Source organism: Mirounga angustirostris, unplaced genomic scaffold (genome assembly GCF_029215605.1).
Source record: "Mirounga angustirostris isolate CCGP_5_RB_7025 unplaced genomic scaffold, mMirAng1.0.hap1 SCAF_17, whole genome shotgun sequence".
Taxonomy (NCBI): Eukaryota; Metazoa; Chordata; class Mammalia; order Carnivora; family Phocidae; genus Mirounga; species Mirounga angustirostris.
Window position 1 is genome coordinate 30,322,123 of NW_026991725.1, and position 19,926 is coordinate 30,342,048.

Consider the following 19,926-nt stretch of genomic DNA (forward strand, 5'->3'; position numbering starts at 1 on the left):
GAGGCTCTGAGAGGTTGTGTGACTCACCCAAGGTCACCCAGCTACTAAGTGGCAGCCTGGCCTGATGCCCACTGTGCTGTACTGTCGTTAACAGGGGCCCTGATGCCGTGTCGGGGCACCTTTATCAAAGGAGGAATTCAGGGATGGTTTCCCTGGGCTGCTGTGGCATTTCTTACGTGTGTTGGAAGGACACTGTTTATTTTCCGTCCTTCTGAGACAATGCTGTGTTCAGGCCGCTCATTACTGAGGGACAGCTGCTAATTAGCGACAGGCTCCCGCCACTCTCCTCTCCCCTGCGTCTTCCAGAGATGTCCTCAGATTCAAAAAATAGAAATGAAAACATCTTAAACACGACCGCTTTCCTTCTTCATTCTCCTCTTCCCTCTGTGTCTTCCCCATTGTTCCCATCTAATGAAATGTTATGGCAAAAGGAGCCCATTTCTGGTCATTCCTGTGGCTTCGCCAACTCCGGCCTCCCTCGCGGCTCCAGGGCTGCTCCCAGCAAGCTGAGACTTTGGGGCCATGGTTCATCCCTCCCCAGTCACCTGCCACATCCTCTCCATGCCTGCACTGGGAGGAATGTGGAGCTCAGACTCCTTAGTTCTGCTTTTGGCATTTACCTTCTCTCCACCACTTCTGAGACCTCCCCAGAAGGACCCCCTCATTTCCCCTCTTCTCCCTGGGCTGACTCAACGCTGCCTCTCACATCTTTGTGCCATTACTCCCCCTCCTTTGGAGTAGAGGCACAGACCAAGGCCCTCAGATTGGCCCCTTATCTTATCCCTTCGTGGTAAGCCTCCTCTTCCCCACCTTCAGATACCTTCTCCTTGCTCATATCTCCCCTGTGTTGACAACAGTCCCTTACATCAGTCTAGAACATGGCAGTTCACTAAAGTGCTCTCTCTCACGTGCATGTTTTCAGTGACCCCCACAGTCACCCTGTGAGACACATGTCCTCATGGCCCTGTTACAAATGAAGAATCCGTGGTACAGAGAGGGCAAGTGACAGGCCCAGTATAGAGCAGCTAGTGGTCCCACTGAGCCTCGAACCCAGGGCTTTTAACTCACACCAGGTGTCTTTTCCACCCAAATCCATGGAGAGAGCTGAGCCGAGAACAAGGGTCCTTCAGGAAGGTGTGGAGCTGATGCCTGCCCCTCAGAAGCCGAGAGTCCAGGCGTTCATTCAACTGACAAGGCTGGACTTGATGCATGTCACAAAGGAGTTGGGGTGGGGGCGCCTGGGTGGCTCAGTAGTTAAGCTGCTGCGTTCGGCTCAGGTCATGATCCCGGGGTCCTGGGATCGAGCCCCGTGTTGGGCCCTGTGTCAAGCTCCATGCTCAGCGGGGAGTCTGCTTCTCCCTCTCCCTCTCCCTCCATTCATGCTCTCTCTCTCCCACTCTCTCTCTCTCAAACAAATAAATAAAATCTTAAAAAAAAAAAAAAAGCAAAGGAGTTGTGGTTGAGCAGCCTCTTGGTGCACCTGTGGGGGTAGACACAAAGATAGCCTCTCCAGATCTGGAGACCCTGCTTCACAGGAGAGTCCCAGAGGTGGAGGGGTGAGGAAAGTGAAGCAAGGGATCCTCCAGGCTCACCTCTGGGCCTAGGATGGAGGGGGCAGGATGGAGGGTGCCTCCCCAGACCCTGCTGTGAGGGTGAGGCCTGGCAGTGTTCTCAATCCCTTGAGAAAGGGATACCTGAGTGCCATCCATCAGTCCCAGGAAGGGCTAATGGAGGAGCAGGTGCTTCTCAGAACCCATAATGCTCTTTGGCAAGTAGCCCAGGGTGCCTCTGAGAGGCTTCCCAGCTCCCAAGGCGTTGCTGAGGCAAGAGCCTGATGGAGGAGGCCCATTCATCAGCTATGGCTCTGTCTCTGTCTTCCTGTCCAAGACCCCGCTCAGCCCTGCCCACATTCAGTTCCCGTGCACACTCTAGGCGACTTCCCATTCCTTAGCTGAGCTTTCCAGCAAATCACCACACACCAGACTCTGTCCCCAGCTCTGCCACTACTTCTAGGTCCCCTGGAGGTCCCCCAGCCTCTCTGTGTCTCGGTTTCCCCAACTGCAAAATGGAGCTGCGATGACGTGCATTAGGGCTTTGGAGTGGAGCTTCATGATTCCTTGATGGAGGTCTCCACCCAGTGTCAAACCCACCCAGTGAAGGCTAAGATTGCAGACTCAGCCACACGCATCCCCTGCCCCACCCTGGGCAACTGAGCCTCAGTGCAAAAATGGAGATAAGAGGGGTGCCTGGGTGGCTCAATTGGTTAAGCGTCTGACTCTTGATTTCAGCTCTGGTCATGATCTCAGGATCCTGGGATCGAGCCCCATGTTGGGCTCCGCACTTGAGATTCTCCCTCTGCCCCTCCCCCTGCTTGCTCTCTCTCTTCCTCTCAAATAAATAAATAAATCTTTTTAAAAATGGAGATAAAATAATATTTCCTACTTCACATAGCTTGTTACGAGGATGAAATGAGATAAAATGTGTAAAGAGTGCCTGGCTCTAGATATATCTATTCTTATAAGGGGAAGATTATGGATGGCTAAAAAAGGTGGGGGGAGGCCCTAAAAGCTCCCCTCCCCCCAGCACTTGTTAAGTGTAATCTTGTGTTGGTTTGTGGACCCTATGCTGCCTGTTAGAGCTGGAAGACAGAGACACAGCAGCAGCACTACAAATTATATCCACTAAAGATCAACCAAAAATAAGATAAAGCTTGTTAATATACCATATGATTAAGTGAATAAAATAGGGTACAGAATATGGTCTTATTTAGAGAAAATTCTATGTGTGCCCAGGAGAGGTATCATGTTATTTTGCTTTGCTCCTTCACATTTTTGTATTTGACTTTTAAATAATGACTATGAATCACTTTTTAAAAGAGATTTATTTATTTTGGAGAAAGAGAGAGTTTGTGCATGTGCGGGGCGGGGAGGGGGCAGAGGGAGAGGGAGAGAATCTTCAAGCAGACTCCTCGCTGCGTGCAGGGCCCATCTCGGGGCTCAATCCGAGGACCCTGGGATCATGACCTGAGCCAAAATCAGGAGTCAGATGCTCAACTGACTAAGCCACCCAGGCGCCCCTATGAATCACTTTTATAAAACAATACATTTTCTCTCTCTGTTTCTCTCTCTCTTAAGAATTAAGAGTGGTTTGCCCAAGAAAAGCAATTTTTTGCTCTTGTTTTCTTGGCTTTGATATCAGAAGAGACTCCTCTTTATCCATTTGGTGCTCTGAGTTCAGGGGTTCCATCTCAGGTAGAATTAAAGTGGTGGCCAGGGACATTGGTGGTTCCTGAATAGGACAGAGGCTCAGCAGCCTGTCTCTACCACCCATCAAGATGTCACACAGCAGCGCCGTCCCCATTGAAACCTGACTGATGGAAAACATATCAGAAAGGGGGTTGGAGGGAAAGCGACCACAGTTCCGAACACAAAGCCCACCCAAGCCTGATCTGTCACCCTGCCAGATGTTACAGAACTATTTCTCTATGCCAGTGACTACAAAGGAGGAGAGAAGCCTTTAGTGAAAAAAAAAAAAAAAATTAAAACAGAAATCTGAGGCTTAGAACTAGAATTGTCCTCTCAGACACAATCTGAATTTTCTTACGATGGTGGACATTAGCCAGCTGACATCAGCCATGACACATTGTGTGTACAGAACAGCACCACCTCCCCCCGAAAAGCGCCCTCCATTCATGCTTTCATACAACCGTTGATTGTTCTCTTTGGATGGAGGCCCAGGATTATTCCATTTTCTTCTCACCAACATAAGTCTTCCCTCTCTGTGGGCTCCTTTATCTTCTCTCCTCTTAATTTGGCAGTTATGCTTAAAATCTGGGTATTTGTCATTATTGTTCAGATTTGGTTCTAGAACATTCTGTGGTACACTCTGATATGATGTGGCCATGATCTCACACGCTAGAGCTCCTCTGAGGTTTGCCATGCCACGAGCCTTCCCTCATGCACGTCTTCCTGAGGACGTCCCTGTGCCTGTCTCCATGCTGGGTACCACCTGTGGGGGGCAGGGGAGAAGGGGGGCAGCACAGACAGAGAGGCAGCTCCTCAGACACTCACAGTTGGGACCAGCTGTTAGTGAAGGGTGTCTGAAGCATCGGAGTTGCCAGGAGTCAGCCTCAAGGGGGTGTTGATTTAAACCCTTGAGGCTCTTTCTCTTCCTCTGGGTACAGTTGGCTCCCAGCTTCCTGAGTAGAGGGACTTCCTAATGACCTGGGGCCCCGACTCCGCCTCAGCCCAGGAGACCTATATTCGTGCCCTTTCACTAATCTCTGTATCTTAAAGTAAAACAGTTGGACCGTAAGCATTAAAGAATAGAGTGTAAATATGACGAGGACATTTTCGAGGTAAAAAGCTTTAGTTCAGCTGAGCAAGGTGAACTAAAGTGGGCATCTCCATCACTGCTTGATTTGATCACGATTATCAGTGTGCTTAACATTTTAGGTCAGATTCTGGTGCCAGGCTGCCTGGGCTTTGAACCCCGACTCCATGACATGCCTACTGTGAGACCTGAGGCAACTTATTCAACCTTCCCGTGCCTCAGTTTCCCCTCTGTAGAAGGAGGCGTAATAATGGAGTCAGGTGTATGAGTTAAATGGGAGTCAATACCTGGAGACACTTGAAACATGGCTCCTGTCATTAGGAGGAATTCTGTTTTCCACCCGAGTGCACTGACACATTCCGGATGGTGCAAAAAAGGGACCAGAGCAAAGGAAAAATGGGATGCAGAAGCCAAAAATAACTTTAGGGAACAAAGTTCATTGTAAGGTTATTTTTGGATTCTAGATTTATCTCTACTGGATCTTCAGCTTTCTGAGAGAGGTCCATTTAGGGTGTTTGTTTTTTTAATAACAGCTTTATTAAGATACGTCCTGTACTATAAATTCACCCTTTAAAGGGTGCAATTCAGTGTTTTCGGCAGATTGGCGAAGCTGGCATCGGCACTACTCTCTATTTGCAGTGCGGGATTTTTCAGCGGAGGGGTTCCGAGGGCGAACGTCCTCTTTCTGGACGGAGCCACGGGACGGCGATTCGGCTTTGCGCTGAGTCACGGCGGGCACCCCCGCGCCTGCGGTCGCTGCTGGGGCAGAAGCCCGCCGCCGCCGGCTGCGCGTCTGCTGCCCCCTAGCGAGGCTGCCCCTCGGCCCGGACCAGCCCCGCCTTCGCGGTGTTCGCGGAGGGACGTGCGGTTCAGACACGCGAAACTCCGTCCGTGGGGCTCCGAGCGCGGTGCGCGCAGGGCGCCGGCTGCCCTCGGCTCTCCCTCCAGCCCAGACAGCCCGTCATGTCGACCAGTGCTGGACGGGAGAAAAGGGCTGTGCTTTTTAAACAGTCTGTTGGGACGTAGTAGCCTAGAGATGGGTCTGAACATCAAAAGATCCGAGTTCAGACCCTGCTCTGCCCCTTCCTAGCTGTGCGACCCTCAACAGGTTATGGAACCTCTCCGAGCCTGTTTCCTCATCCAGAAAGCAGGGACAATGATTCCTCTCATGAGGTTGTTGTATTACAGAGAGACTCTCTCACTCTCTCTCTCTCTCTCTCAAGTCCCTGTGATTGGCTATAGACAGGGCTCACATAAGCAGATGCTATTAATATTCCAAAGCTGCCAAAAGGGTTGGCAGTGTTGCCCTGGCTTACCCAAGGAGCTTTCTAGAACCTGAATTACTCATTACCAAACTGCAATGCTGTGGGTAAGACAATTAGGAAGAACAAGAAACAGGCAGTAGGTGCGGGAAGGCCATTTGATCTTCATCTACACCAGGTAAAGACCACCCTAGGTCAGAATAAACCTACAGACCCCCTGGAGAACCGTGCAGGAGGAAAGGCCTGGATGGGGAGCACACAGAGGCAACCGAACTGCCAGGAATCTGTGTCCCAGAGGACAGCAGGGCCAAGGGAGCCCTATCTGAATCTGAGTCAGGTTCCAGACTGCCTCCATGGTCCTCGGCAAGTCATTTAGCCTTTGGGGGCCTTTACCTGTCTGGGATTTGTGTCCTGCCAACCTCATGGGTTTGTAGTGAACCTAGATGTTCTGTCATGGGGAAGGGTCAAGGAAAATGGTAAATGCACTCCAAATAGTGAGCAGAGTCCCCTGGTGACCTTCCAGAAGTCACTTCTCAGCTGGACTAGGTGCCTGGGGTTCCCTCATCCACCTCTGGACACTTCCGAGGGCAGCCTGGGATGATCAGAAAACAGAGGTGCCTCTTCAGGTAAGCTCCACAGAAGACGTGATCTCTGCCAGGCAGAAAATTGGCTCCTTGCAGCCTCGGAAGTTCTCATTCTTTGCGAGCAGAAAGGAGCTGGGGTATGGCCTCACTTACACAACACCTACACATCCCTGTGCCCCATGGGGGCCCAGCCTTGGCAAAGTGAAGAGGAAGTTGAAGGTTGTCTGGGGCCCCCTGCCGGTCTCCTTCTTCCGTCACCCCCCCTTCCCGCCCACACCTTTCTTCTCCCTCCACCCCAGTTTCACCATTATCAGATAAAAGTCACAATAAAAAATTCTATTTTACCTTGTTTCCAAACTTGTCATTTATTAAAAGACCATGAGTGTCCATCAAGGGGTAAATGGATAAATAAAATGCGGTGTGTCCATACAGTGGAATCTTACTAAGAAATGAAGCCCTGAGTCCTGACAGCATTATGCTAAGTGAGAGAAACCAGTCACAAAAAAGGCCGCATAGTCAATGATTTCAGTTACCTGAAATACGTAATCCATGGAGACAGAAAGTAGACGGGTGGCCGGCAGGGAGTAGGGTAGGGGGGATGAGGAGAAACCGTTTCATGGGCACAGGGTTTCTTTTTGGGGTGATGAAAATGTTTTGGAGCTAGTTAGAGGTGGTAGTTGCCCACATTGTGAATGTACTAAATGCCACTGAATTGTTCACTTTAAAATGGTTAATCTTCCGTTGTGTGACTTTTTCCTCAATAATAATAATAATAATAATAATAATAATAATAATAATAATAAAAGACTGGGTAGCAGCAGTCATGATTTGATTCAGGGATTCATCCCTCCCTGTGCCTTCACCCCCTTGCCTTTCCCTTATCCTGTCTTCACCTGTATGTCTTCTTTGTCTGTCTGTCCCTCTCACCCTGTGGACACTTGACCCCTTCTCTGCCCCACTCTGACTCTGTCCATCAGCAAGGTGGCATGGGGCTGGGAATGTGACCTCTCACAGGACAAGGCGCCTTCCCTCGCAGGCCAAAGCTGGCTCAGCTCCAGAATGACAGGGACAGACCCCAGGACGCTCTGGCTCTTGTCTTCTCTAGTTAGGAACTTTCCCCAAGGGTGCCTAAAAAATGACCCTTTTTAGTTTACAAATTTAACTCAACTTTTATGCCTCTCCTAAAATTTCTTGCTTACCTCCTACCCCCCACTGCCTTTAAGTCACTGCCTGGGAAAATAGGAGGTAGGAAATGAGAGAGAGAGAGAGGAGAAATTGGTTGATTTAGAAGAATAAGAAAGCAGAGGGTAGCCTTCGGAAAACAACTCCCTGTGTGTTTATTTTCCCGTCTGTGCGTCCCTCTTAGATTACAGGGATCCATGGGGTGGTGACCAAGTCTAGTCTGGGCTGTGTACCCACCTCAGGGCTGTGCTTATTTTTGTGTTTTCCAGTCTGCTGTCTTTGGCTGAGAGTCTTAGGGCTGGGATGTGTGGCTGTACCATTTGTCGGAAGAAGAGAACTTTAATCGGGGAGCCCCCCCTTTTCAGGGCATAAGTGGAGGGTGGGCTTTGGGACTTCATGACTTAACCATGAGCAGAATGTGGCAAACCATATAGTGCCTGCGGGGCCCCAGCGTCTCACACCTCCCGGGCTCCTTTGGAAGAACTGCTTTCTCGAAAACCAGTGATTTTAAAATAGGAGCAACCAACCACTGGATTGAGGGCAAACCGACCTCAGGAGTAGAGAAAAGAGGAGAATGCCCCCTCCCACCCCTGCATTCTTCTGCAAAACCCTCCTGAACTCTGCCAACTTCTTTTCACAAGCTCATTGAGTGAGAGATTTTCTGCTAAGGGATCACATCTGTCTGATAGAGAGAGGCCTAGAAAATATTTCCTGTGTTTATTCCCCGGAGACCTCAAGGGGAACCTGTCACTTCTGGGCCAGTCTCGGCATTGGAACTGCAGCCTGATCACCTCCACTGCAGAAACCCAGATCCCTTCATAAATCATCAGCACGATGAGGGTGAGGGTCCCACTCACAAAGTCAGCACAGAAGATGGCAAGACATCAAGAGTGACCTCCCCACCAGGGAAGTGCAGGCCTACGTTCCCCACCTCCACGCAGAGAGATTTGGGAACCAGAATGAATGGGAAGACACACTATGCTCCTCCAATAGGAACACTAAATATTCTGAAGAGAGCAATTTTTATCATCTTGGCACATGACACAATTCCAGCCAAAATCCCAATGGAATTTTGAGAATTTGAGAAAAAATATTCTAAAGGACATCTGCAAGAGAAAACATGCAAGAAGGTCAAACAGTTTTTTGGGTTTTTTTAAGATTTTATTTATTTATCTGAGAGAGTGCACAAGCAGGGGGAGCAGCAGAGGGAGAGGGAGAAGCAGGCTCCCCACCGAGCAGGGAGTCCGATGCGGGACTCTATCCCAGGACCCTGGGATCATGACCTGAGCCGAAAGCAGACGCTTAACCAACTGAGCCACCCAGGCGCCCCAGAAGGTCAAACAGTTTTGAAAAAGAAAATGAGAGTGTCCATGGCCACCTAAAGAATAAGACTTGAGATCCAAAGTTTCACTCGGGGGTGTGGGTGGGGGGCAACTTTAACACCAATACAGGCAGATAAGTGGGGCAGAGTAGCTGGTTCATTTGCTTGGGCGAGAGGACAGATTCTATGACTAGGGCTGGGCCGTTGGTTTAACTATTATATTTGGGAGGAAATGTTTAGATTCTCACCTCATGTCATACACCTAAATAAATTCCAGATGAATTAATAAGTCAAATGTAAAGAATTAGATCACTGAAAACGTAGCAGAAGCTATTGATGAGGGGCGCCTGGGTGGCTCAGTTGGTTAAGCATCTGCCTTCGGCTCAGGTCATGATCCCAGGGTCCTGGGATTGAGTCCCACATCAGGCTCCCTGTTCAGCGGGAAGCCTGCTTCTGCTTCTCCCTCTGCCATTCCCCCTCGTGTGTTCTCTCTCTCTCAAATGAGTAAATAAAATCTTTAAAAAGTAAAAAAATAAAAGCCTTAAAAAAAAGAAAAAATCGATGATCTTTGTGTGCCGTAGCAATAGAATAAATCACAAAGGAAAATAGATGTGACTATATAACTATTAAAACTTGCTGGCCAGGGGCGATGGGCGGCTCAGTCAGTTCAGCAGCTGACTCTTGGTTTCGACTCAGGTCATGATCTCAGGGTCCTGGGATCGAGCCCCGAGTCAGGCTCTACACTCAGTGAGAAGTCGGCTTGAGGATTCTCTCTCCCTCTCCTTTTGCCCTTTTCCCCTCAAATAAATAAATAAATCTTAAAAAAAAAAAAAAAAAGCCTTGCTGGTAAGAAGCCATCAGGAACCAAAATAAAGGTGACTGACTGGAGAAACTATCTGCCACAAATGTGATAAAGGGTTGATGTTATTGATGTATGAAGAGCCCACTCAAGTCATAACAATGAGTGCTGAGATCTGAACAGAGGTGCAAAGGATATAAACGGGCATTTTATAAAAGAGGAAACCAGTAAATGAGATTTTTACTTGTACACCTCTATCTACCATGTTCCAGGAGGGGAAACTTGGTCATTCATTGAAAGGAATTGATCAAATCTAAAGGACAAAACCACAGAGCTCATTAAACTTAGCATTCACTGAATCTTGAGCTGCAGCTTGCACGGGGTAACCTGAGTTGGCTAGCCTGGCTCATCTGGGTCAGGTGTAGTGTCTCCAGCCAGCTTGGGAGGCCTTGAGCTTCTGGGGTGATCCCACCGCTCCAGGGTGGGGCATCTGATGACTCAGCCAGATGAAGTGACTCATGGACCAGTCTCGGGGACAAACCATTGGGTGGTGATCAGGGACGCCCTGAGAGGCTCCACCAGTGAGGAAGATGCTACTTCCTAGAGCTGGGTGGGGAGCAATAGTTTTCTCAGATAACTGGTCCCTCTTAGAAGAGGGGTTCTGATGTTTTGGGACTTTCTAAGGGCAACAGACCATTAGCATATCTAAGGTTAGAGAATATCACCACCAAGTCCTAAGTCTTGAAGGATGAATGGGCACTCTGATCTGCCCAAAATAAAATCCTGCTCATCGTTGGGGAGATGTCAAAGATTTTAAGAACCTCAATCTTCAATGCCTTTGCCAAGAGCTCCCTGAGGCACAGGGTCCTCGGTCAGAATGAAAAGAGGCCCCTTCTCTATAGGCGGTGAATACCTAAGTGGGGCCAGGCTACCCACACAGCAGAGGTCCTGCTGAGCTCATTCTTTTTTTTTTTTTTTAAGATTTTATTTTTAAGTAATGTTTACATCCAATTAGAATAAAAGAAAGAACATAAATGAAGGCAATTAAAGAAGGGGAAATGGCAGCACACATTTTAAAAATGAAAATAAAGACTAAATTTAGATTAAAATTATGATAAATTATAAAAGTTACAATTATAAGAAGGAAAGATTAAAAGAAAACAAACACAATGTAAAAAGTCAGAAAGGTAGAAGGATAACATAGGCAAATATATTTGAAAGGGACTTCAAAAGGTTAGAAATAATAAAATGATCCTCTGGGCTACTTTTACTAAGTCTAAAATTATCTGTAAGTCTGTAAGTCTAAAATTATCTCAAGTTAAAATATTAATTAAATGAAAAACTGACATAAATCTGGGGCAAAAAGTAACAAAACACTATAAAGATATAAATAACAAAACACTATAAAGATATAAATAAATACATGTAAAATAAGTCAGCTTGTGTTTATTATATATATTTACTTACATATACTTACATTTACATGTGTGTATTTATTATGTATACTTATGTAACTATGTAATAAATCAATCGAATACATGTAAAATAAATCAAGACAGAGCTGAGATTTTTAAAGGGTTAGAAATAAAAGCCACTGCTTCATTTTCCTTACCTGCTGATGTCTTCCCTCTCCTGTTTGGTCTTACGCTTTCCATTAAAAAATTTTTAAAATCAAGCTACTAGTCAGCAGCATTTATATTTTAATGAAGTGGAAGGAGTGCTGGGCTTAACAAGTCAGGCCCGCTGGACCTGCCCACCTGGTGGTTTTGAGTAGGACTGGATGTGATACAGGTGAATTAAAAGTGCCCATACAGGGGGGCGCCTGGGTGGCTCAGGTCATGATCCCAGGGTCCTGGGATCGAGCCCCGCATTGAGCTCCCTGCTTGGCAGGAAGCCTGGGAAGCCTGCTTCTCCCTCTCCCACTCCCCCTGCTTGTGTTCCCTCTCTCGCTGTGTCTCTCTCTGTCAAATGAATAAAATCTTAAAAAAAAAAAAAAGTGCCCATACAGGGAAACAGGGCACATGGGATGAGGTTGGGCATCCCATGGGGAGGGGATGGGGAGGCGGAGAGTTGTCTTCTACGACCCCCTGGGGAGGTGGCACTTCTCTCCCTTCCCCGACCCCACCCCCCAAGCGTGTAGGTCCCTCCGCTCAGCATGCCCCGCTCATCCTCCCCATCTCCCTTCCCCAGGTGGGCCTTGACCCAGGATGGCTGAGCCCCGCCAGGAGTTCACCATGATGGAAGATCATGCTGGGGCGTACGGGATGGGGGAGAGGAAGGATCTCCCCTCTCAGGGGGGCTACACCCTACTGCAAGACCACGAAGGGGACGTGGACCATGGCCTGAAAGGTGAGTGCATGGCCATGCACGCACACACAGCACGCTCAGGCGCTTGCTCCGGGAAGGGCTGGCCGGAGGGGTGCGCATTTTAAAAGGAATTTTAAATACTTCTGTTGGATTGTCAACAGAGTGAAGCCTCTTAATTTGGAAGGGCCAAGAGAACTCAAAATGTGAGGCTCTTTGAGAATACCTTTCCAAAGGAGAGTTTGACACGTGTGGACAACAGCATGACAAGGACTGCAGGGGGTTTGTCAGTCTGATGAATGCAGGGTGCTCACTTGAGTCTTCAGCCACATCGATTAATCTTTAAACCAGCCGCATGCATTAGCATGCAGAATCCTCAGCTTTGGGTGTTATTTGTGTGTCCTCCTTACGAGCCTGCCTGGGCCCTGTTTCAGCAAGAGTCGGTCAGCTCTGGGATTCCTGCTGTACCTACACTAACAAACTGCATCCTCGAAACCTCTAAACAGTCTATAATACAGTCTTTGGGCCAAATCGTCTTGGCCTCCTCCTCTCCCCTACCAAACACATGTGTTTCATTTCACTGACCACGGAGTCTGGGGAGGCCCCTGGAGAACACTATGCCCCCTCTCCTGCCTCGGACGCCGTCCTCTGCGTCCTTGCCTGCAGCTCCAAGCGGCCCTAGTGTAAGGATTCCGTCCCTGCCCTCCAGACCAATTTCTAAGGAGACAAAATAGCAAACAGCCTGCTCTTGTTCTCTGTTAATGCTAAAAATAATAAAAACACTTTGCAGCCTGGGGTATGGAGTAGTGGCCGGAAGTGGCAGAGGGTTCATCTGTCCGGGAAGTTTCCCTGCAGGAGGTGGGGTCTCCAGCAGGTCCCCTGGGTTGGGGAAGCGTGAGGAGCAATAATCCCTACTTGCAGGACTTCTCGGGGGCCTGGTTCCAAAGGTGACTTCTGTCTCTCTGTTTAAGCAGAGAATGTAGGAGTCATAGGAACCCGGGGATCAGACAAGTGGGCTCCCAGCTGGAGGAGGTGAAGGAAGAGTGGGTACGCTATCCTGGGGAGCTCAGAGGCTGCACTGTGGCCTTCTCAGGGCCTCCCAGGTGCTGGGGGAGGGGAGGGTGGGGAAATATCCATGCCAGCCAAGTGTCCCAGGGAGGCAGACCTGCCCTCCTAATGTCAAACTCCAAATGGGGGCAAAAAAATGTGCGTTCTGACCTCTCTCCAACCATAGCCCGGCTCCAGCCAGAGCTGTTAAGGTGCGGCTCCCAGGGAGGGCAGTGAAGAAATCTGCTTTCTCCTTTCAGTCCTGCTCGCTCTCTTACTCCCTTTGTCCCCCACTGTCTCCTCCTCTCCCACGTTCTCCTTTTCCTCCTTCCCTCTTTCTCTTCCCACCTTGTTTTTCTTTCTCCTGCTCTCTCCCCCCCACCCCCTCCCTCTACAGCCCCTTCCCCTTTTCTGTCTCCACCCTGACCCCAGGCGTGTAGAATGAGAGGGGTGGTGGCCCCCAGGACTCGATTCCAAAGGTTAGTGGCACCCCAGCTTTCTCCCCACAGCCCTCACTGGCTGAGGCAGCTTGGGATGGGAGCCAGAGTTTGCCTCGTTCCCTGACTCCCTGACTCCCTGACTGGGGCCCTAAGAGCTCCTTCCTCTGAGGACCTGAGCCCACACATCCCCGCGCAAGTCAGTTCTATGTCATGATGGCCATCGCTGCTTCCAAACTCAAGTGTCCCGATTTGGGTAATAAAGTCTGTGGCCACCCTGCTTATAAGGGAACTTCCTTAAAATGGTAATTCAGGCATTTTTGTAGAACTCTAGGATTGCAAACGCCTTCGCCATCAATGTCTCAGGCAGTGTTCACAGTAAGTGCTAAGGGCAGGTGTCACTTTCCCTGGTTGACAGATGACAAGGGGAATTCCCTCTCTGAGTCACAGGCTGCTAGGTGGTGCTGCCCTATCAGAAGGGCTGCTCAGCTCCTTGTCATCCGTTTTGTCCCTTGTCCCTCAGCCAGGTGCCCTGGGAACCCCTCGTGGGTGGAATCCAACTTAGAATCACCATGTACTGAATTCTGCCCCGTGTGAATTGTGCCAGTGATGCTCTATTTAGAGTAGGCTGGTTTAAAAATTAAATTTAAAATATATACAATGTTGCAAAGAATGTCCTGTAACAATGTAGGATGTTAATAATTGGGGAAGCTGGATGTGGGGTATATTCTCTGGAGTATCTTTGCAATTTTTCTGTAAATCTAAAACTGCTCTCAAATAAAAATTTCATTAAAAAAAAAGTCTAGGAGAAAAGGTGGTTTTTACCATTCCTACTTTTTGGAGGAGAAATAAAATTCAATTTGTAAGGTTAGAACAAGCTTACCAAGTTCTTTTGTGTTTCACAATTGTCTCACATATGCTTCCTAAAACCACGCAATTCTTCATAAAACATGATCAGGAGATTTATGCTAAAACATATATATATATATATATGATATAGGTATCATATATATATGCAAAATTTAAGTTGCTAACTTTTTGTCACTGTTATGAAAGGAAAACGTTTGTATATAGTTTGTTTACCCAAAGCATATACTTCCTAAGAAAGCAAATGATACTTAAGAGATTCCATAGTTCTCATCAAATTTATTCTTGCTTCTAAGGATTTAAAATGAGTTATTTTTATACGGGGAGTGAGCAGTATGACTTGGCAAGAAGGTGTCACTTTACTAGCAACGTTTTAGATAAGTGACTGACTATCTTGAATAATGACAAGAAACCACGTATAAAATACTAGAACGAAGAGTATTTACATGGAGGCTCCCAGTTGGACAAGGATTCGATACAGCCAAGAGCTGCCAGGTGGGAGAGGGGACAGGGGGTTAACTGACAGAATAATGCACCCTAAGGAACTAAAAGGTGTTAGTGGGATAACTTCTTAGACCTTCCAGATAAGACATTCAGAAGAGGCTTCTTCCTCCTTCTTTCCCTCCCTCCAAGAAATTTAACAAGGCTAATGGAAATGGTGAGGATGGCAGGCTCGGGACAGAGCAGGGGAGGGGCTATTCCGGGACAAGCGTGCTTGGGGCACCTCGTGCCTTATGCTTCTGTACTCGGACAGTCAAGACTGATTAGTAATGGCAAGACCCAGCAGACAGTCTGCAGATGCTTCCTCACCATTTGTCCAAAGCCTTCTTAAGGCAGTTGGCAGGTTTTTGCAAGCCCCGGGCTCAGGCTGCTGTGTGTGTGCTGAAAACTGGTTTAGAATGGGCCCTTCTTCTGGCCAGATGGTCGCCCCCAGGGCCGGGTACCCAGTGCCAGCATTTTAGCAATGGTGTCTGATCTCCCAGTGCAGTTGAACACCACTTGCCTTTTCTCATTTTGGGGTTCTTCTTCGTGCACAAACCCACCCCCACCCCCAGACCCTGCCCTGAAAATGTCTCCAAGGCTGCCCCCACCCCGGGTGGAGTGGCTTTCCTGGAGCCCACCAGAGCCTCCTTGGCTCCGGATTCTGAAAGGACAGTTGTCTTGTGGACAACCGTGGCATACATTTCAGGTGTTACAGAACTGGTGTGACTCCAGTTCCGTCGGTCAGTACTTGGAGATCTTTCTATGCAAGGAGCTGAGTCAAATCCAGACACACAGCCAGAAGTCCAGTTACAAGTCACGGTGTCTGCCCTGAGCTCCTTCCTTTTCAGAGGAAGGAGTTGGATCTGAGTGTTTTTCCAGGCGTCTACTTGTCATCGACGAGTGGTAGTGATCTTCCATGAACCTCTCCGTCAGGAAAGACACAGCATCGGGTTTATTTACAGCTTGGCTTTGTAGTATCAGCCTCCCTTTTGTCAGTGTAAGAGCCCTTGCCTCCTTTGAAACTACCAGCTGATTAAAAAGCAATTTCTCTTCTCACCCAGGAACGAGCATCTTTGCCTGATGACCCTGGTGTGGGGATGCAGTTGTGTTGGGGTGGGGGTGGGATTGGTCCCCTTGGCGAATTTATCATGTGGCCACGTCCCATCCATCTGGGTTCCACAGCTGGGGGATTTTCAGGTCTGAAAGACGCTGCTCCCCATTTCCTCCTGAAGCCAAAAGGAGGGGTGGGGCGAGGCCGCCGTTCTGAGGGGCTCATTGTGTATGTTCCAGAATCTCCCCTGCAGACCCCCGCTGATGATGGATCTGAGGAACCGGGCTCTGAAACCTCTGATGCTAAGAGCACGCCGACCGCCGAAGGTGGGCCCTCCTGTCATTGCTTCATTCAGACAGCCGCTCCACGCCTCCAGCCTGCGCTTAGCCATGCTTTCAGCCCTGCGTGCCCCCCTTCCTGGCTGCGGTGGCTGCCGCCTCTCCCTCTGGCTGAGAGACATGCTTGTTCGGGGCGTTGCAGGACGGGCTCAGGCCCCGGAATGTGACGGGAGCCAAGCCCTGCTTTGATGCCTTGCTCGCCAGGGCCAGGTTTGGGCACCTTCGTCGTGTGTGGGCTTTGAGGCGGCCGCATTTGCAGAGGCCAGGATCTGTGGCAAAGCGGGGCCTGAGCATGGCTCCACAAAGCCCCTGCTCCATGTTGATCATCCTCCCCATACTCCTTCAGAAGCCCCCACCCACCTTGCTCTTCTCTCAGGAGCCACCAGGCCCCAGAGCAGCCTTTGGGCTGAGGAAGGGGCCGGCTCAGTGCACATCTCCAAGCTCACATGTTGGGACTGCTCTGGTTTAGTATCCTTCATTTCTTGGGCTCTAGGCTTGGTCTAGGCCTCTGGACCTTGGCCAGGGTGTTCATTCCAGCACATCTCCTAACCTGTCCTCTCTAGACATTTGGTGTCTAGGTTATTATAAAGCTCCTCATGTATTTCCTGAAGAGCTCCTTGGTCCCGATTTCGACTACCTGCTCTTCCCATCTATGTCTGTTGAGACTGCATTTGATTTCAGATCACGGAAAACCCAACTAGCTGGGGCATAGATATGAAGAGGTTTCTGTGTCTCACATAATAAGACGTCTGGAGGGCAGCAGGTCCCCAGGGTCATCAGCGCTCTTCTGTCTTTATCTGCTGCCATCCTGAATAGTTGGATTGTTGCTTCATGGTGGCAAGATGGCTGTGGCACTTCCAAGCATCACATCTGCTTTCAGAGCAAGAAGAAATTAGCAAAGCAAAGTGGCCAAAAGGGCCCTGAAACCAAATGTGTTTCCTTTTTATTAGGAAAGCAAGAGTTTTCCGACAAGCCCCAGCTAGCTGACTCCCACTTAAGTCTCACTGGCCAGAGCTGAGTCTCATGGCTGCCCTGGATGCAAGCGGGAGGCTGGAACATGGAACATTTTGCTTTCCGACTTACTAGTCAGAGAAATCAAGGGAGAGGGGCATTGAGGATGGCTTTTGAGTAACCAGTCTGTGGTATCTGCCCTTCCATCTTTCCATCCATCCCCCAGGAGGCTTCTCAGCACTTCTCCTGGCCCTGCCCATGACTTTGGAGGCGGTCACAGGATGAGAACCTGGCCCAGCATCTCCCCAAGTGTCCACTTTTGAATGAATTCACAAAGCGACTGTCAAGTGCCTGCCAGTTGCTTGGCATAAGGATGCGTCTGTGGGGAAGAAAATGGGCGTGGCCCTTCCCCCGTGGTGCTCAGCCTAGTGAGGAGAATACCCAGGCCTAGTGCTCTTTGCTCTTCTTAGAGCTGGTAATGCAAGACCTTTCCCGCTGATCTTGTTAGGACAGTTTTGCAAGTTGCTACCGCCCTGCGAAGATCCTCAGAGCCTAACGCCAGACTTCATGGCAGCCTCCCAAATCAAGGTTTTCAGTGCTCCCATCAACATTATTCTGGAAGAATCTTCCAGCCAAGTCTTGCTGCACTCTGGATCCTGTACATGTGTGAGCCCCAAGAGCTTCCACTCCCACCCCATGAGGAAGGGGGCCCTGGTGGGGGTGGGCTTTGCCAGGCTGCTCAGCCTGCTCCCGAGACGACCATAATTAAAATGGGTTCCATTTGACTAAACTGACTCAGGCTCTTGGAAAGCTTTCAAAGCTGACAACTCCTTATGTCTGCCTGGAACAGCCTGGGAGTGTGCCAGGGCAGTGCTCGGGGAGGACTGCTGATTTGGAAGGGTTAACCCTGATGAGAGGCTGACAGCCATTCCTGGTGGTGGGTTTTTACCTCTGGCCTCTGCTCTGAAGGTGGACCATCTGTAGGCCTGTTGTCAAGCACCCAACTCTGGACAGGACCAGCCTGTTCGTTGCCGCCCAGGGGAGTCTGTGCTTCCAACCATCAGTCATGGGCTCAGGGGACAGGGGGCTTGGAGTTGGGAGAGCACTTGCTCCCATTTCGCAGATGAGGAAACTGAGGCCCAGAGAACAAAGGTCTTGCTCAAAGCCTCACAGAGATGATCTGATTTTCAACATTTCTTCTTTAAAAGCACCTGGGCCCACACCCAGCAGTCTCTTTTGCTGCAATGTTGACATGGGGGCTGTCCCCAGCAGATGGCCTGGGCGTCTCATGAGCCAATGCCACCAAGCAGGATATGAATGTGCTTCCTGCGGAGACATCAGGCAAGAGCACGGCTCTGGGTCCTGCTTTGTGGTATTGCTTTTTGCATGCCGCTGAGTCCCCTCCTGCCTCCCCGCCCCTGCCTGCTCCCACACTAGAAGTAAGGTGAGGGGCTTGGCCTGGCTCATTCTAGCCCCCCTAAGGCGACTCTCGGTTTTCAGACGTGACAGCGCCCTTAGTGGATGAGGGAGCCCCTGGAGAGCAGGCAGCCGCTCAGCCCCACACGGAGATCCCAGAAGGAGCCACAGGTGAGGGTCACTCCCATGGCGGGGTGGAAGAGACCCTTGCCGGGTGCCCGGCTGCCCTACATGGAGGAGTGGGTGTGAATAGGGGTGATGCTCTCCCCAAGCGAGGCAGCCACGTGGGTGGATGCTGGGTTCTGGGAATCTTTGGTCGTTCTGAGTTTGGTGCCTTGATGCCCTGTTGCTTCTGTGGCTGCCTGCCAGCCTCTCGGAGGACAGAGGACCTTCTGGAATCCTTCCAGCTTCTCTTCTCCCGTCTCAGCTAGCATGTCAGCTCAGAGCTCTCTGCCGGGTCCTCTGAGGCAGGCCAGTGGCAGATTCTGCCTTCTTCACCCCCAAGCTCAGTCCCCTCTCCTGCTGGGACTCTGCCCAGTGACAGAGTCACCTCCTAGTGGGGTACCCTGGCATGTGGCAGGTCCAGATGACTAACCCACGCCTTTGGAGGGTCTTAATGGGACAACCCCTAAGGAGTTCAGCAATGTGATCTAGCATCCATTTCTAGGACCGTTGCTTCAAACATGTTTGCATAGAACAGGCATGACCAGATTGCCCTGTCAACACAGATGATGGGAGTAGCTCAGTCAGGGCACCGACCAGAAATAGTGGTGACCTCAGGGCCACCAGGGGCTCTCAGAGCTGCCCGTGCCCTTAGGAAGTGGTGAGCTCAGCCCAGAGAGCTTGCTTTCATCCCCTTCTCGTCCTCCTCTTTGGGCTTACATAAAGATTCAGCTGTTGGCGTGGTGATTTGGAGGGTGCTCAAGACAGGCAGAAGAGTTCTGGACAAGATTTCACCAGCAATGGAGAGTGGGGGAAACATCCCCAGACAGGAGTCTTCATTCCTTCCTAAAGATGGTGCTCACGGCAGCCATTTGGGAAACTGCAGCCTTTTTCCAGGGCTCCATTTGTGGAGAACACCCACGCAGAAGTCCAGCAGCAACCCCCCCACCGACACCGACTCATCAAAGTAGTTTCTGCTTTGTGAGTTGGTCTTTTGAAATGGAGAGAGGTGGGGCCTCATCCTGACAGTGAAGGTCGTTTGAAGGCTGTGGAATGACTCATGGGATGAGATCTTGGATAACCCAATTTTCGTCTCCCCCGTCCCAATACAGCTTACTCAGTGGGGGAGCCCTTCCCCTCCCAGGGGGAAAACTGTACCTGTTCTTGACTTGGTCATCACTTCTAAGTAACCAAAAGTACTGTAGTCTCTTCAGTCACAAAACGCAGTCTTCGAGTGCTGGGTAGCATGTCCAGTTCCTTGCAGTAGCCCAAGCTCATTCGGGGTTATAGCCCTCCCCTCTGGAGCCGGGGAGGCAGGGGAGACCGGAGGCAGGGAAATTCGTCCTGGATTGGCACCACTGTGAGACAGCTAAACAATGCTCTGCCGCGT

The 19,926-nt window shown here is 49.9% G+C and overlaps 1 protein-coding gene across 19 annotated transcripts in view; it reads left to right on the plus strand.

Moving 5' to 3' along the window:
* Positions 1-19,926, plus strand: part of MAPT (microtubule associated protein tau) — a 94,070-nt gene that overhangs the window by 37,420 nt on the left and 36,724 nt on the right. For 11 of the 19 annotated variants that reach the window (XM_045888711.2, XM_045888713.2, XM_045888712.2 and 8 more), the window contains exons 2-4: positions 11,671-11,829; positions 15,909-15,995; positions 18,459-18,545. In XM_045888711.2, coding sequence (XP_045744667.1) covers positions 11,688-11,829; positions 15,909-15,995; positions 18,459-18,545 — 316 coding nt within the window. In that variant the 5' untranslated portion in view covers positions 11,671-11,687. The remainder of the gene's footprint in view (positions 1-11,670; positions 11,830-15,908; positions 15,996-18,458; positions 18,546-19,926) is intronic. The other 8 variants (XM_054510762.2, XM_054510763.2, XM_054510764.2 and 5 more) reach the window with 1 other exon arrangement.